We start from the raw sequence: 16,972 nt of genomic DNA, 5'->3' as shown, positions 1-16,972 counted from the left end.
CCCTCAACCACTTTCCCTTCCCCTGCTGGGTGGACCAGGTGTGGCCAGTAAAGAAAGATAGTTGAGGTGGTGGTGAATGGGTTGGTGTTTCCCAGCATAGGACCCCAGAAACACTTTTAGGGTTGGGGATGAGAAGAATGTGCCCACATGTGTGTATGTTTCCCTTTGTGGGAAGGGAAAGGTGATGGGCAGCTCAAACTCCCTGCATCTCTCACAGTGCTCAAAGGATTGGCCATCAGTGCCCGGAAGCATCTGGATCTGGGCACTTCAGATGATGAAATAATGGACATCACACAAGAGGCAGTGTCCTTCAAGGCTTATCTCACTCTTAGGCTGCTCTTCAATCGTTGGTCCCTGAAGAGCAACAGCAAGGTGGGAGTTGGATATAGTGGGATTGGATGACTGGCTAAAGGAGTAAGTCTTGAGCCAAAGATGGGGCAGGGCCATGTCTTTCTACTTACTGGTGGAAGGATAACTTAAATGGCACTTCCAAAAGAGCAAGGTGACTTCCCTTAGGCTCCTCTTCCCATTCTCCAGAAAAAGGTAATATCTGAAAACTCCACTGTCCAGGTGCATATTTGTTAAATATGCAATTAAACAACTTAAATTTACTGATTACTATTATTGGCCAGGCACTATGCTAGGCCCTGGGGATACAAAGATGAATAAGGAAAAGCCCTAAGGGATTGTCTTGTCTTTTTCCCTGAGCTGAGACAAGTTTGTTGTGTCTCCTTGGGCACAGGTGACAGAGCAAGCTCTGGTGATAATTGGCCATCTCTTCTTCCTCATGCCACCATCCAAACTCAAGAACCAAGTGAACCGGTTAACCCGATGGTTAATGACTTTGATATCTGCAAAAGTGACACCTTTCTACATTTCCCAGGTGATTGGAATGGGGTGAGAGGATAATTTAACTAGTTTATGCTTTCCACATTTATTGAGTAGTTAATGCTAGGGTTGGCAAAGCATGGCCCACAGGCCAAATCCAGCCTGAAGCTTGTTTTTGTAAAATAAGGTTTTGTTGGAATTCCACCATGCACATTTGTTGAATTCATCTAGCCCTTTGAATCTCTCTGACTTTCCTGTCTCCTACCTCTAGACTCAGATTTAAATGGCTCATGAGAGCAGATCAAGCCCACCTGGGTAATCTGTTTTGAGGTCAACTAGTGTGGGACCTTAATTATGTCTGCAAAATCCCTTCATATCAATACCTAGATTACTGCCTGCTTGAATAACTGGGAAAAGGGGCCTGGAATTTGGGAGGCCATCACAGAATTCTGCCTACCTGAGAATTGTTATACTAAGGTTAGGTATTTTTAGGAGCAGAGGACCCAGAACTGGAACACAACATTTCTGATTATTGTTTCAGTCCTTCTTCCATTTCAATGGCATTCCTCAAACTGAGTTCTCTTCATCTTTTAATGGGTGTTTCACAAAAAGAAGCTGTGTTATTTAGCAAAATAGGTGGGAAATACCGAGTTAAAATTAATGTCTTAAATGTAGGACTTCTTGGAGCCTTCAATATGTAGGCTAGTCTTGTCTTCCAAGAAGCAAATACCAACATGGTATTAGAGGTGAAGGAGATTTATTGGAGGAACATCTGTGAGGGAAAACAGGGAGGGAGCCAGAGGAGGCTGGGAGCCATCAGACTGTGATGTATGTCTGACCCTTGATAAGGAGAAGGGGAAGGAGGGAAGGAAGGGAAGGAGGGAAAAAGTGAGGAAGGTTTTAGATTACAGGGTAGTTCTAAGAAAGTTTCAGTAAGGCCACCAGGGAGTCACTGAACCAAAGTCATCCATCGGAAAAGTCCCACATCTTGATGGAGTAGGCCTGCCTTCGTGGACTTGCCACATTCAGTCATTGGCTGGGAGAAACCTGTGGGAATCGCCTTCAGTTTTAACACAGTGATGGATTTTAGAGCATGACAGCTGGAGATATTGGTTAATTATGCACCTCAGAATAGGCATCTGAGAGGCATCTTTTTCAGGGTTGCTAAATATGCTAATGTGCATTTGTGACTTTCCAAGATGAGGATTTTTTTTTTTAGTGCAAAACTGATTAGCATTGAGTTTCTAGGGACTAACAGTTTGTAGTCTACCATTACACTACCACTTCAAATGCACTTTCCTTGTTATAGAAAGAGATGACCTTTCTCACATATGTACTCTGAGTTTTGTCCATCAGTGGACCACCCACACAATCTCTTGTTTAATCTCCCTGCTGGCACATGTCAGCATGTTCCCTAGGTAATGTCTATGAATTCGGAACAAAGGTTTGCTCTATGTAGCCAATTAGCCAGTTGGAGGATGAAATTTGTATCCCAACTACTTGTCTGCAGATTTCAGGTGAAGATTCCACCCCACATCTTGGCTGACAGTGGGAAATGTTTTGACTTCTCCTTCTCCTTCCTCCTCCTCTCTCACTCCAGGGCGTAGTGATTGAGAATCAAGATATTTATCAGCCCATAGTATAATTTTGTTTGGACATCGACCAGCACTAATCAGCTCTATTTAAGCAAACTGGCACTAATAGGAATCCATCAGGTAGACCAAAGGAGAGGAAACGTTGAATATCCAAAATCCAGTGGAGGGATTTCTGCTTCTGGTAAAGATGGGGTCAGATTTACCCTCTTGCCTGAAACAACTAAAAAACTGGGCAAAATATATGAAATAATGGTTTTTAAAACATTGAGCATCACGCAACAAAGAACAGTGATTCCTGAGAGGCAGGAAAGAAATGAGGTGAGTCCTATTATTGCCCCAGCTAATTTTCTTAAGGAAGTTTCCAGGTGGTGGCATAGGGAAAGAAAACCCAGGAAGAGTCCAGTGGACTTACAGAGTTGACAAGATGGCAATGAGAATCCAGGGAGACCAAGGCAGCTAGAGTTTACAGGGCAGAATATTAAACAGTGCATGCATATGAGGAAACTGTCTCAGGTGAGGAAAAGAACAAAGAATTGAGAGAACAGTAGCCAGAATGCACACAGGGCCAGGAATAGTGCCTGCTCCCACCAACCAGCCTGAAAACTTCATAATTCGCAGGCATTGGGTAGAGTACTGAGAAGGTGGGGCAAAATTAAGAACAGGCTGAATGCTGTTCTTGTCTAACAAATCTTAAAATCAAGACCCCCCCAAATCAAACTATTTCCAAGTAACTGCATCCCAGAAGAAATTCAAGAATATAAGAATACAAAAAAAAAAAAAAACAAACAAACCAGCGGTCAATAAGGTAAATTCACAATGAGTGGCATTAAATAAAAAATCACCAGGCATGCAAAGGCACAAGAAACTATAGTGTATGATAGGGAGAAAAATCAATCAAAACTGACCCAGAACTCACAGAGATGTTAGAAATAGCAAACAAGGACGCCGAAACAGGTATTATAACTGTATTCTGTAGGTTTTTTTTTTAAAAGATTTTATTTATTTATTTGACAGAGATAGAGACAGCCAGTGAGAGAGGGAACACAAGCAGGGGGAGTGGGAGAGGAAGAAGCAGGCTCATAGCGGAGGAGCCTGATGTGGGGCTCGATCCCACAACACCAGGATCACGCCCTGAGCCAAAGGCAAACGCTTAACCGCTGTGCCACCCAGGCGCCCCAACTGTATTCTGTAGGTTTGAAAGCTAGATTGGAAAATAAAAGAATGATTAACTTGAAGACATAGAAACAAAAACTATACAAAATGAAACACAGAGATAAAAAGATAGAAGTAGAGGGAGGAGGAGGAGGAAGAGGGGGAGGAGGGAGCTTCAGTGTGGTACGGACAACTTCAAACAGCCTAATTTATATGCAGTTGGAGTCCCACCAAAAAGGGGAAAGACAGAAAAAATATGAAGAAATAGTGGTCGAAAATTGTCCAAATGTGAAGTAAACAATAAATTCACAGTTCCAAGGCACTAAGTGAACCCCAAACACAAGAAATATAAAGAAAACTACACCAAGCCATACCATAATCAAATTTCTCAAAACCAGTGAAAAAGAGAAAATCTGAAATGCAGAAAGTAAAAACAAAAATTAAACCAAACCAAACAATAAGAACAACATGTTTCATATAGAGGAATAAAGATAAGGATAATAGCATATTTCTAACTGGAAACAATGCAAGTGAGAACATAGTAGAATTCAAGGTACTGACAGAAAAACACTATATCCTAGAATTCTATACTTGATGGTAATATCTTTCAGAAGGAGTAAAAAAAATATTTTTACACATAAAAAAACTGAAAGAATTCATCACCAGTAGATCCATATTATAAGAAATGTTAAAGGAAGTCCTTCAGGCAGAAGGAAAATGATACCAGATGGAAATATGGATTTATACACAAGAATGAAGAGAACCAGAAATGGTAATTGTTTGAGTGAATATATATTTTTTCTTATTTAAAAAAAAAACTCTTTAAAAGGTAACTATTTAAACAAATACAACAATGTAGCGTGGAGTTTGTTACATGTAGAAGTAAAATATATGGCAACAATAACACAAAGTATAGTATAAGTATACCTATACTTAGTGTACATAAAGTGTATAATATCACTTAAGATTGACTGGGATAAGTTAAAAATGTATGCTATAGGAACACCTGGGTAGCTTAGTCAGTTGAGTATCTGCCTTCAGCTCAGGTCATGATCCCAGAGTCCTGGGATTGAGTCCTGCATCAGGCTTCTTGCTCAGTGGGGAGCCTGCTTCTCCCTCTGCCTGCCACTCCCCCTGCTTGTGCTCTCTCTCTCTCTCTGATAAATAAATACATAAAATCTTTTTAAAAATGTATGCTATAAACCCCATCGCAACCACTAAAATAACAAAGAGTTATAGCTAAGAGGCCAACAAAGGGTATAAAATGGAATTATAAAAAATATTCAATTAAATTAAAAGAAGGCGCAGATAGAGGGACAGGAGAACAAAGAATTGGTACTAGTAGGAAACAAACAGCAAGATGATAGATTTAAGCCCAACCATAATAAATAAATAAATAAATAAATAAATAAATAAATAAATAAATAAATAATCATATTAGATGTAAATGGTCTAAATACCCCAGTTAAAGGCAGAGATTGTCAGATGGATTAAAAAAGCAAGACCCACCTATATACTACCTATAGGAAATGCACTTCAAAGATAAAGATAAAAATAGGTTAAAAATAAAAGGTTAAATAAAAATATACAGGCATACCTTGGAGATATTACAGGTTTGGTTCTGGACTACTGCAATAAAATGAATATTGCAATAAAGCAAGTAAAATGAATTTTTTGGTTTCCCAGTGCATATAAAAGTTATACTATAATCTATTAAGTGTGCAATAACATTTATCTAAAAAACAATGTAAGTACTTTAAAAATATTTTATTGCTAAAAAATACTAACCATCATTGGAAACTTTAGTGAGTTATAATCACTGATCACAGAGCGCCATTGCAAATATAATAGTGAAAAAGTTTCAAATATTACAGAAACTACCAGAATGTGACACAGAAACATAAAGTGAACAAATGCTGTTGGGAAAATGGTGCAGACATACTTGCTCAATATAAGTTTGCCACAAATCTTAAATTTATAAAAAACATACTATCTGTGAAGCACAATAAAGTGGAGCAATAAAACAAGGTATACCTGTACCATGTTTACATTTATGGGAAAAAAGCTGTGTTTGCAGTATTAATATCAGATAAAGTATATTGCAGGACCAAAGAGTATCATCAAGTATAAAAAATGTCATTTCATAATGATGAAAGGGTCAATTCATTAAGAGCACATAACAATTCTAAAGGTTTATGTACCTGTTATTATGTGTCTGTTATTATAACAGAGCTTCAAAATATATAAAGCAAAAACTGATAGAACTGCAAGGACAAATAGACCATAATTACAATCAGAGATTTCAACATCCCTCTTTCAACAATTGATAGAACAAGTAGATAATCAGAAATTATGTATAAGATTTGAGCACTGTCAAACAACTTGACCCAATTGGCACACAGACCGGAAAGGAAATGCAGTTGTCTTTATTCACAGGCAACATGGTTATCTGTATAAAAATATGAAACACTTAAGAATAGATCTGAAAAAAGATAGGTAACACTTGTACACTGGAAACTACCAATCATTGTTAAAGGAAATTAAAGAAGACTTAAGTAAATGGAAACATATGCAGTATTCATGGACCAGAAGATTCAATATTGGGGGCGCCTGGGTGGCACAGTGTTTAAGCGTCTGCCTTTGGCTCAGGGCATGATCCCGGTGTTATGGGATCGAGCCCCACATCAGGCTCCTCTGCTGAGAGCCTGCTTCTTCCTCTCCCACTCCCCCTGCTTGTGTTCCCTCTCTCGCTGGCTGTCTCTCTCTCTGTCGAATAAATAAATAAAATCTTTAAAAAAATAAAATAAAATAAATTAAAAAAATTTAAAAAAAAGAAGATTCAATATTGGTAAGATACCAATCCTTCCCAAGTTGATCTATAGATTCATTGCAATCCTTTTTTAAAAAAATCTCAAGTAATCTCTACAGCCAACATGACACTTATACTCACAACCCCGAGATCAAAAGTCTGGTATGTTCCACTGACTGATCCAACCACGTCCCCCAGATTCATTGCAATCCTAATCAAAATCCTAGAAGTCTTGTGGCACCTGGGTGGGTCAGTCAGTTAAGCGTCCCCACATTGTGCTCCATACTGGGTGTGGAGCCTACTTTAAAAAAAAAGAACCTAGCAGGCTTTATTTAATAAGAATTGACAAACTGATCCTAAAACTCACATGGAAATGCAAAAGATCCAATACAGGCAAAAGAGTTTGGAGAAAGAATGATGACTTATAAAACTACAACAATGGAGACTATAGTACTGGTATTAAGACAGATGAATGAATAAATGGAACTGAATAGAGATTCCAGAAATAGACATACATATTTACTGTCAATTGATTTTTTTGGCAAAGGTAAAAAGGCAATTCTTTGGAGAAAGGATAGTTTCTTCAACAAATGGTGCTGCAACATTTGGGTATCTATACACAAAAAGATAAACTTCAATCCAACCCTCATACCATGTACAAAAATAAACTCAAAATGGCTCATACTTAAATGTAAACCCTAAAACTATCAAAGTTCTAGATGAAAACAGGAGAAATTTGTGAGAACTTGGGGTAGGCAAATATGTCTTAGCTACAACACCAGAAACATGGTCCATAAAAGAATAAATGAATAAAGTGGACTTTACAAAAGCGAGTAACTTCTGTTCTTTGAAAGGTACTGTTAGAATGAAAAGACAGGCCTCAGACTGAAAGAAAATATTTGCAAATCACATACACATCCAGAATATAAAAAACTCTCAAAACCCAATAAAAAACAATTTAAAAAGTGGACAAAAAACTTGAATAGATCCTTCACCAAAGAAGATATGGAGGATGGCAAGTCAGCACAGGAAAAGTTGCTCAACATTGCGTAGATGTGAGGGAATTTAAAATCACCATGAGATGCCACTACACATCTGTTAGAATGTAAACTGGCAAACCACTTTGGAAAACAGTTTGGCAGTTTCTTTTTTTTTTTTTTTAAGATTTTATTTATTTATTTGACAGAGATAGAGACAGCCAGCAAGAGAGGGAACACGCAGGGGGAGTGGGAGAGGAAGAAGCAGGCTCACAGCGGAAGAGCCTGACGTGGGGCTCGATCCCACAACACCGGGATCACGCCCTGAGCCGAAGGCAGACGCTTAACCGCTGTGCCACCCAGGCGCCCCAGTTTGGCAGTTTCTTAAAAAGGAAGTGGCAGGTCTATAATGACAGAAGGCAGATCAGTATTTGCCTGGGGAAAGGAAAGGTGCAGGGAGGGGAAGGAAGGAGGAATTACAAAGACATAAGAGGAAACTTTGGATGTAGTGGATGTGTTCATTATGTTAATTGTGGTGGTTTCAAGCGTGTATACATTTATCAAAACTTATTAAATTGTACACTTTAAATATATACAGGTTTTCGTATGTCAATTAGGTGTCAATACATCTGTTTTAAGAAAATCAAATGGAGTGTTTACACATGTGAAAACTAAGGTTATTTGTAGAACTCTCATATACCAGTGATAAGAAGAACCCACAAAATAATAGAATCCACTAGGTAGAGGGTAGAAATGTAGGCTTTTAGACTTGGTTTTCAGAATTTTGAAAGTCATAGAACCATAGAACCAGTTCTTGCTTTGGCTATGATGAATTTATCCTGCTCTTTTGAAGTCAGTCAATACTTGAAATGTTGAATTGCCCTAAAGGTTTCTGTGGAATAATGAGATTATTTGGAAGTTAAGTGTAGTTTACTGGGCAAGGTGGAAGGGCAGGTCATGGTTGTATTTGGCTATGAAAGAACTAGACCCTGAGCCTTTTTGGAAGGGTTCAAGAGGGCAGTGTGAAACTATGATGACTTGGCCCATCCTTGAAGAGAAGAAATGAGGACAGAGGATTTCTCCTGAGGCTATGGAAAATCTGGGCTAACTTAAGCTTACCCTGTCCTTATGCACACAGTGTATCTGCCAACTTATGGATGCTCTGGCTCTTAGTGGCTGTGGAGGAATAAACTTGGAATCCCAGCTGGAAAATATTATAGGCATACTGTTCAATCAGGTGAGCTCTGTGGGGCTAGAAGCATCCTGGGTTTGCTTTTTCTCTCTTCTTTGGAGGTGATGGCTATCCCAGCCCAGGTCACAACCTCCATAAATGCAGGTGTCTTTAACATGGTGACCTTAACAATACACATCTCAGATTTCCCTGGAACAGGTAAATGCCTGGATTCTGGGCATAGACTTGGATATTCTCCATGAGGTAAATTGGGTACATTCTGTGTGTTTCTTGAAGGTCACAGAACTTTGTTGCTCCCCCTAATCTCTGGTGAAAGGGCAGGAGGTTCAAAGCACTCTATCATGCCTGTGGGAAATGTCAGGCCCTCTGTGTTGCAGCCTAAAGTAAGAAGAAGATAATTGAACATTTTGCAAAAAGGTGTTACCTTCTGTATGTTTAATTTGCTTGCCACTGTCTTCTTTCCTTTGGGGCTGGGAATGTGGATTCCTGGGTTCTGTTTTCCTATTCTCCTTTATGGCTAAACACCACACTTTCCGTGGATGCGTGCCTTGGTTCCCCCATCCACACCCATGGACCCTAGTTTCAGTCCTCCCAGGTCTGATGGCCTTGGTCTCCCCACAGCTGAATGAAACAGTTGAGGTCTCAGATCCTCACTCTGCACGGAACCACAGCCTTGCCCTGAAGGCTTTCTACATCCTGAGTAAGTTAACACAGTTCCCTAACCCCAGGTATTTGTGTGGGTGGGCACTCAGGATAACTGTTGTGTCTGCCTGGACCGGAGCAGGGACCTAGGTTCCCATAAGGGGGTTCCATCCTTCTAGACAAGATGCAAAGTAATCCGTGTGAGCTTTGCTTGAAATTCAAGGAATCTTGAGGAGCAAAGACCTAGCTCCATTCCCTTTACCTGAAGTTGGCTTCCCTTTTTCCTTCACTGAATCCCAGCTTAGAAAGGTGATCTAGTCATTACAACAATGAAGATCATGCGAGGTGTGCTGATCTATGGGAGGGCACATGATAAGGCAGGGGAGGGACAGGGCCCAGCTCAGGGAAAGCATCTAGCCCCATGTGCCAAGCATGGGGCTAGATGCTTTCTCTCCTTCTTTTCTCCAACCTAAAGGACCCTAATTTATCTGGTTCATGGCATCATTGTTTGCTATAAGCATGATTTACTTCTACTTACCACTTGCTAGTTAAACATACCCTTGATTCCCTTGTATTTGCACCCTTCTGATAGCCAAGTTATACAATGATCAGGTGGTATTCTTGATACGAAAGAACATGCAAACCAGTGATCCAGCCAAGATAGTATCAGCCCTTCAAGTTTTCATGGATGTGTTCCAGGAAGGTGAGTGGGAACTGGCCTGGTCTTGGGGATCTTCTTTCCTATGAGAGCTCTTTTCTCTGGGAGATAGTCCCACGTGTAGTTAAAGGCACAGTTTTAAATTTAATGTAAACTCAAAGTAAACTCAATAAGTTTAAATCTTGGCTTTATTTCTTATTAGCTGTGCAAACTGGGCCAGATTGCTTTTAGTCTGTACCTTTATTTCCTCACTTGAAAATGGAGGTAATATTAGTACCTACCTTTAGGGGGTTTTAGTGAAGATTAAGATGAGAAAATATATGTGAGATGCTTAGACCATTTCCTAATATGCAGTCAGTTTTATAGTGGTTTAGTCTATGATTATTATGTTGGGGAATAAACTTCAACTCCAATCAAGTCTTTGCCACACCTTTGCTGTGTGTCTAGCACAGGGCAAGGCAGTGAAAATAGACACTTAAATAAGACATAGTCCCTGCTCTCAAAGAGTTCACTATTGAGTTGGGAATATAAGCCTGTTCAGACAGTGAAACAATGCAAAATAATGTGTGAAAAGTTGTTTAAATGTGAGCATGTTACGTGTAATAGGAATACGGAGAAGGGGTCAGTCGGGAGATGGGATGGGCTCTGTGTAGGAGATGTACTGACAGCAGGGAAGGAGATTGTAATGGTGTGTTAGGAGAAGGAATTCACATAAAGAAGCAGTTGTCATAGTTCTAAAGGTTGAGATGTATGGGGCGGGGTGGGGGGACAGCTTGACTGGGGAGTGGGCAGTCATAGGAGACTGGAAAGAGCTAGGACTCCAATGCCAGCCTGTTTTCAGTCACTCTTCGGTCTGGTTTGAAGCAGAGGGATGGTGGTGATAATCTTTGGGAGCTCTACCTGGCCCTTGGAGACCAGGACAGTACCTGGAATTCCTCCCATCTGTCTCTCTTCTTGTGCCTCCCAATACAACAGAGGACGTAGAAGGAAACTGATGCCCAGACAAATGTCTGTCTTTTCTGTAGTGCCCCAGACACAGCAACTAAAGAATGAAGTGATGCATTCAGTCATAATCATGATTCAGGAGGATCTCAAACCAGTGAGCAGAAAGGCTGAATGTTTGGGCTGGGAGGGCAATTGCTTTCTTGAGACCCTGAAGTTGTGTAAAATGGAGAGGGGGAGGCTGTTCGTGGATGACAAGGGAGGTAAGTCACCCCCTTACCAAGCCCCACCTGGCCTCAGACTCTGCCCATGGGTTACATTTGGGCTCTTCAGAGCCTGAGAAGGATTTGAGAAGTGGACAGGTGGTTCCTACCTATTTTCACAGCTTTGTCAATGGGGACACAGAGCTCTAAAGAATACTGATTCTGCCCCCTAAAAATTCAGTTTACTTGGGGAGAGAAGACCTCAAACATCATATGTAGCATGGGGTCTGAGAAGCCATATTTTTAACAAGCTCTGCCAGGATTGGAGGCAGCAGAGACTGCTCCCAGCTCTAATGGTGTAGGACAGGGAGCAGAAGAGCAGTGGCTTAGGAGGCCAGGTGGACAACAATGGCACCATCCCTAAAACAAAGTCCTAAATCTTCAGAAGGTTGGTGGAGAGACTGGGATCTTGAGGGCTGGGCCCTCAGGACTTATGGGATTCATTCCTGGCTTTCCCTATGAAGGCCAGAACACGGGACTTTTCCTGGACTCTGATTTCTCCCTACCCAACGCTTCTGTCAATTTCTTATATAGGGTGTGAGCAAGCTAAGTGCTTACAGTTCTTCAGGAGAATGGTAGGAACTGAAATGGGCTGGAACTTTGGGGTGGAGTAGGGTGGTCAGGTTCAGGGGCTGGTTGTCTGTCATCACCTGGAGACCAGTGAAGAGTCACATTGGGCTTGAAGTTGGGAGACATGAATCTCTTGAAGACACCCTCACCTGCTGTGGTCCTCTGTGTTCTCACCTGGAACATGAAGGGTCATACTGATATGCCTTCCTATCTTGCCACGTGATGGCCTGTGACCCCCCCCCCCAACAGGTGCGGAAGGCCCTCCTGAACTTCATTGAGATGCTGAGCCAGCATGGCTACTTGGCCATGCCTCAGGGGAACGTCATCATCAACTATGTCATCAAGCTCAGCGAGTCTGACTGCTCAGTGAGCAGGGGCCAGGCAGGGTGGGGACAGAGGGTGGGAGCAAGAGAAGGGCAGTTTTGGGAGTAGAAGGAAAGAAGAAGAAGGCATGGTTGGCACAGTGGGAAAGGGCTTTGGTGTCTAAAACTCTGAGCAGTGAGCCAGGGAAGGCCTTGAACCAGAAGACTCAGCTAGTATTGGTTTCAGATTTAAATCTTTTCTTTTCTTATTCCAGAATGAAGAGGACATCCAGCTAATGTGTTCCAAAATCCTACAGATGGTACAAGCAGCTAGGGTCAAAGAAGCTTCTTCATCTTCTCCTCCCCTGGCTGCCTAGATCAGTACCCTGACCTCCAGATTGCATTCTCTCTGCCTACCCCTCCACTCCATCTAACCCCTTGTACTGTCCCTTCCACCCTTCCCACCTCTATCTGTTCCCACTTGAGTGCCTGGGGCTCCTCTGAGAAGTGGCTCAGTGGAGCAGAGGATACTGGATGGTAAACCTGGAGGCCTGAGCTTGGGCCCTGCTCAGCCAGTTTCTGGCTATAAAATCTAGAGTAAATTGCTCTCCAGACTACAGTTTCTCCTGTAAAAAAGTGGGTGATTTTCCACCCTGCCTGCTCTTAGCAATCTCTAAGAATTCTTGGAGACTCCTACAAGTTGTTGTGTGGGTCAGAGTTGAGTCAGGGGCTGTGGGAGGAACAGAGCAACTGTGATTTACTCTTCTTTCCAGAGACCCCCCTCTCCCACCCAGCAAGCTGTCTCATGACTGCTAGCATGTCTTCTGCCCCTGGAATGTTCCCCAGTGAAGGCGATTACAAGTCACACAATTCTAAATTTCAAGAAGCCCCTCTATTTAATCAAGTCCTTCCCACTGTAACTTTAATCAGGACCTTGATTATGTTTTACCAACACGCAGTGGAAAGGGAGAGGGAGCGAGGCGGAAGGGGGCTCTGAATGGGATGGGGTTTTCAAATGCCCCTCCAGGAAAGGAAGACAAAGCCATAGGGTTGGAGAACTTATGATTGGAGCTGATTTGGAGCTTGACATCGAATCCCTTGCCATATTTCTGCCAGGTGTCCTTGCCCAAACTGATTACCTTGGCGTGCCAGCCCAGCAACACCTTGGCCTTCGTGTCGCTGAGTAGGACGGCCACAAACATGGCTCTGAAGGCCCGGTCCCTGGGCCAGGCCCCCTACCTTAGCAGCTTTCACCTCAGCCGTAAGTACACAGGTGGGGGAGAGTGGAGAGGGGCCAGCTGTGAAAGCATGGGCTGCCACAGGCAGGGGGGTAGGGTGGGAGAGGGACTGAGACTCTGAAGGGGTCATGTGTGTGGGGAGAGGGTGCAGATCTGCTGTTGGGGGGGAGGGCGCTACTGTGAGCCTGGGCTGGGACAGAGGAGGAAGGCAATGGGTTAGGGCAACAGCTTGATGCCATTTGGCTCTTCACATGGAGGAAAAGGGGATTCTTCTGGAAGAAAGGCAACCCCATACACAGATCCTTCTTGCCTTTGCTCCTCGTCTTGAAACACTGGAGTAGAGATGTGAGACCTTTGTTGTTAACTACAAAGTAATACGTACACAGACGTTCCTGACCCTTAGTTCTTCCTTTGCCCTGACTCTGAGCCTCACTCTGTGCTTACCCCATCCCTAACCGATAGTTCCAGAGGGAGTCAGAGTTGGGGTGAGGATATCTGTTTGGCACATTACTTGGGGTGTGTGTGTGTTTGTGTTTTCGGAAAATAAGCATTCATTATTAGGGCTTAAAAGGAGGAAAGGTAGCAAATGACTTTCCCAGCGTTGAGCGTTCTGATTATAATCAATGTGAACAATAGACATTAGAAGATGGACCTAGGATTTTCAAATATGAAAGGCTACATTCAATAAAATGTGTACCTCCATAACAACTTCTCAGAATACTGGGAGATGCTTTCAAGGTATAAACTAATAGAATGCATTCATGAGTAGTGACCATTTACTGTGCTTTGGCTGGACAATGCCTTTCTTCCCTAGTCTGTCTCTCTATTTAATTTTTTTTTATTGTGGTATAGGTGACATACAATTCAGGTGGGGGCACCTGGGTGGCTCAGTCTGTTAAGTGTCTGACTTTGGCTCAGGTCATGATCTCAGGGTCCTGGGTTCGAACTCCACGTCAGGTTCTTTGCTCAGCAGGGAGTCTGCTTCTCCCTCTTGTTCTCCTCTGTACTCTCCCCCCTCTCTCAAATAAATACATAAAATCTTTTTAAAAATCTTTTAAAAATATTAGTTTCAGGTGTACAATGTAGTGATTAGACAATTCTATACATTGCTGTATGCTCACCATGATAAGTATAGTCACCATCTGTCACCAGAAATATCATTACAAGATTGTTGATTATATTTCTTATTCTGTACTTTTCATCCCCATGACTTACTTATTTTATAATTGGAAGTTTGTACCTCTTACTCCCCTTCCCCTATCTTGCCCATCCCTCACTTCTGGCAACCATCTGTTTGTTTTCTGTATTTATGATTCTGTTTCTTTTTTTTAAATATATAATAATGTTTTATTATGTTATGTTAGTCACCATACAGTATATCCTTAGTTTTTGATGTAGTGTTCCATGATTCATTATTTACGTATAATACCCAGTGCACCATGCAATATGGGCCCTTCTTAATACCCATCACTGGCCTATCCCAGTCCCCCACACCTCTCCCCTCTGAAGCCCTCAGTTTGTTTCCCAGAGTCCATAGTCTCTCATGGTTCATTCCCCCTTCTGTTTACCGCCCCCTTCATTCTTCCCTTCCTTCTCCTGCTGAACTTCCTGCTATTTCTTATGTTCCATAAATGAGTGAAACCATATGATAATTGTCTTTCTCTGCTTGACTTATTTCACTTAGCATAATCTCCTCCAGTCCCGTCCATGTTGCTGCAAATGTTGGGTAATCGTTCTTTCTGATGGCTGAGTAATATTCCATTGTATATATGGACCACATCTTCTTAATTCAGTCATCTGTTGGGGGGCATCTCAGCTCCTTCTACAATTTAGCTATTGTGGACAATGCTGCTATGAACATTGGGGTGCATATGGCCCTTCTCTTCACTATATCTGTATCTTTGGGGTAAATATCCAGTAGTGCAATTGCTGGATCATAGGGTAGCTCAATTTGTAACTTTTTAAGGACCTCCACACTGTTTTCCAGAGTGGCTGTACCAACTTGCATTCCCACCAACAGTGTAAGAGGGATCCCCTTTCTCCACATCCTCTCTACCATTTGTTGTTTCTTGCCTTGTCAATTTTTGCCATTCTAACTGGCGTAAGGTGGTAAGGTTGTTACCACCACCAAGCCAGCCCTACATGAGATATTAAGGGGGGTTCTATAAAAGTAAAAAGGCCCCAAGAGTAATACAGAACAGAAATCTACAATCTATAGAAACAAAGACTTCACAGGCAACATGACATCATTAAAATATCTCTCAATAATTACTCTTAATGTGAAGGGCCTAAATGCTCCCATAAAATGCCACAGTGTTGCAGATTGGATAAAAAGACATGACCCATCCATTTGCTGTCTACAAGAGACTCATTTTGAACCTAAAGATACATCCAGACTGAAAGTGCAGGGATGGAAAACCATTTTTCATGCCAATGGACCTCAAAAGAAAGCTGGGGTAGCAATTCTCATATCAGACAGATTCGATTTTAAACTATGATTCTGTTTCTATTTCTATTTTTGTTTGTTTGTTTGTGAATTTGTTTTGTTTTGTAGATTCCACATATAAGTGAAATCATATGGTGTTTGTTTTTCTTTGTCAAACTTTTACCTAACATAATACCCTCTAGGTCCATCCATGTTGTCCTAAATGGCAAGATATCATTCTTTTTTATAGCCAAGTAATAATCCTCTGTGTGTGTGTGTGTGTGTGTGTGTGTGTGTGTGTGTGTGTATACCACATCTTCTTTCTCCATTTATCTTTTGATGGACACTTGGGTTGCTTCCATATCTTGGCTGTTGTAAATAGTACTGCAATAAGCATAAGGGTATGTGTAGCTTTTCAAATTAGTGTTTTTGTTTTCTTTGGGTAAATACCCAGTGATGGAATTACTAGATTGTATGTGATTTCTATTTTTAGTTCTTTGAGGAACCTCTGTACTGTTTTCCATAGTGGCTGCACCAGTTTGCATTCCCACCAACAGTGGATGAAGGTTCCTTTTTCTCCATATTCTTGCTAATACTTTTTATTTTTTGTCTTTTGATAGTAGCCATTCTGCCAGGTGTAAAGGGTGTGTGTGTATGTGTGTGCATGTTTTATACTGAAAATGGTTTGTTTTTGGGCTAAGTCGAAGAGTCACAACCCCCATGGCAATGGCACCAACCACTCTCCATCTTGCTTTTTCTCCCCGCTGAAGAATGGATGGTGGGCTGCTGGGTGGAGGAGGGGGCTGAAGGTTGGGCATCCTGGAGCTGGCACTGACTCTGTCCTCTTCTTTTATCCTCTCTTTAACTTAGCTACCCAGTTCGTCTCCCCACAGAAACTCCTGACCCATCTTGTGGTAAGTAATAAATGTACAGGGTGAATACTATCCATCCATCCATTCATCCACCCATTCCCTCATTCTACAAATAGTTGAGTAGTACTATATTCCAGGCATTGTTCTGGGCATGGAATAAGGGATAGGGCCAAAGATCATAGGGGCTTTGGGGAGAGGTGATCAAACAGCTTGGAGGAGGGAACTGGGAGCTTAGTGCTGGGTCCTGAAGATGGGGAAGGGGTGACGGTTGGGGAAGGCCTGGCCTGTCTCCTCTGTGGCCTTATAGTGAGCTATTCTCTGTTGATCTTGGACAAGTCCACATGCCTTTCTGGATCTCATTTTCTTAGCAAGAATGTTTTGAATTTCTCTATGTTCTAATGTCCAGACATTACGTTCTGGACATTATGAACACTTGGAAAGACAAGGTATAGAACTGCCCTTGAAGTGTTCACAGTCTTAGTGGGTAAGACAAGCCTGGGAATAACC

At 41.8% G+C, this 16,972-nt stretch overlaps 1 protein-coding gene across 1 annotated transcript in view; it reads left to right on the top strand.

The window, feature by feature from the left end:
• LOC105234650 (maestro heat-like repeat-containing protein family member 1) overlaps window positions 1–16,972 on the top strand; it is a 72,842-nt gene that overhangs the window by 10,807 nt on the left and 45,063 nt on the right. The window contains exons 7-16 of the mRNA XM_034645974.1: window positions 218–372; window positions 743–883; window positions 8,500–8,598; window positions 9,175–9,253; window positions 9,788–9,898; window positions 10,879–10,952; window positions 11,878–11,994; window positions 12,206–12,250; window positions 13,047–13,191; window positions 16,464–16,507. Of these exons, the coding sequence (XP_034501865.1) occupies window positions 218–372; window positions 743–883; window positions 8,500–8,598; window positions 9,175–9,253; window positions 9,788–9,898; window positions 10,879–10,952; window positions 11,878–11,994; window positions 12,206–12,250; window positions 13,047–13,191; window positions 16,464–16,507 (1,010 nt within the window). The remainder of the gene's footprint in view (window positions 1–217; window positions 373–742; window positions 884–8,499; window positions 8,599–9,174; window positions 9,254–9,787; window positions 9,899–10,878; window positions 10,953–11,877; window positions 11,995–12,205; window positions 12,251–13,046; window positions 13,192–16,463; window positions 16,508–16,972) is intronic.

This window comes from Ailuropoda melanoleuca, chromosome 16 (genome assembly GCF_002007445.2).
Source record: "Ailuropoda melanoleuca isolate Jingjing chromosome 16, ASM200744v2, whole genome shotgun sequence".
In the NCBI taxonomy this organism is placed as follows: domain Eukaryota; kingdom Metazoa; phylum Chordata; class Mammalia; order Carnivora; family Ursidae; genus Ailuropoda; species Ailuropoda melanoleuca.
The sequence above is the reverse complement of the archived record's forward strand: the minus strand, read 5'-3'. Positions and strand labels throughout refer to the sequence as shown.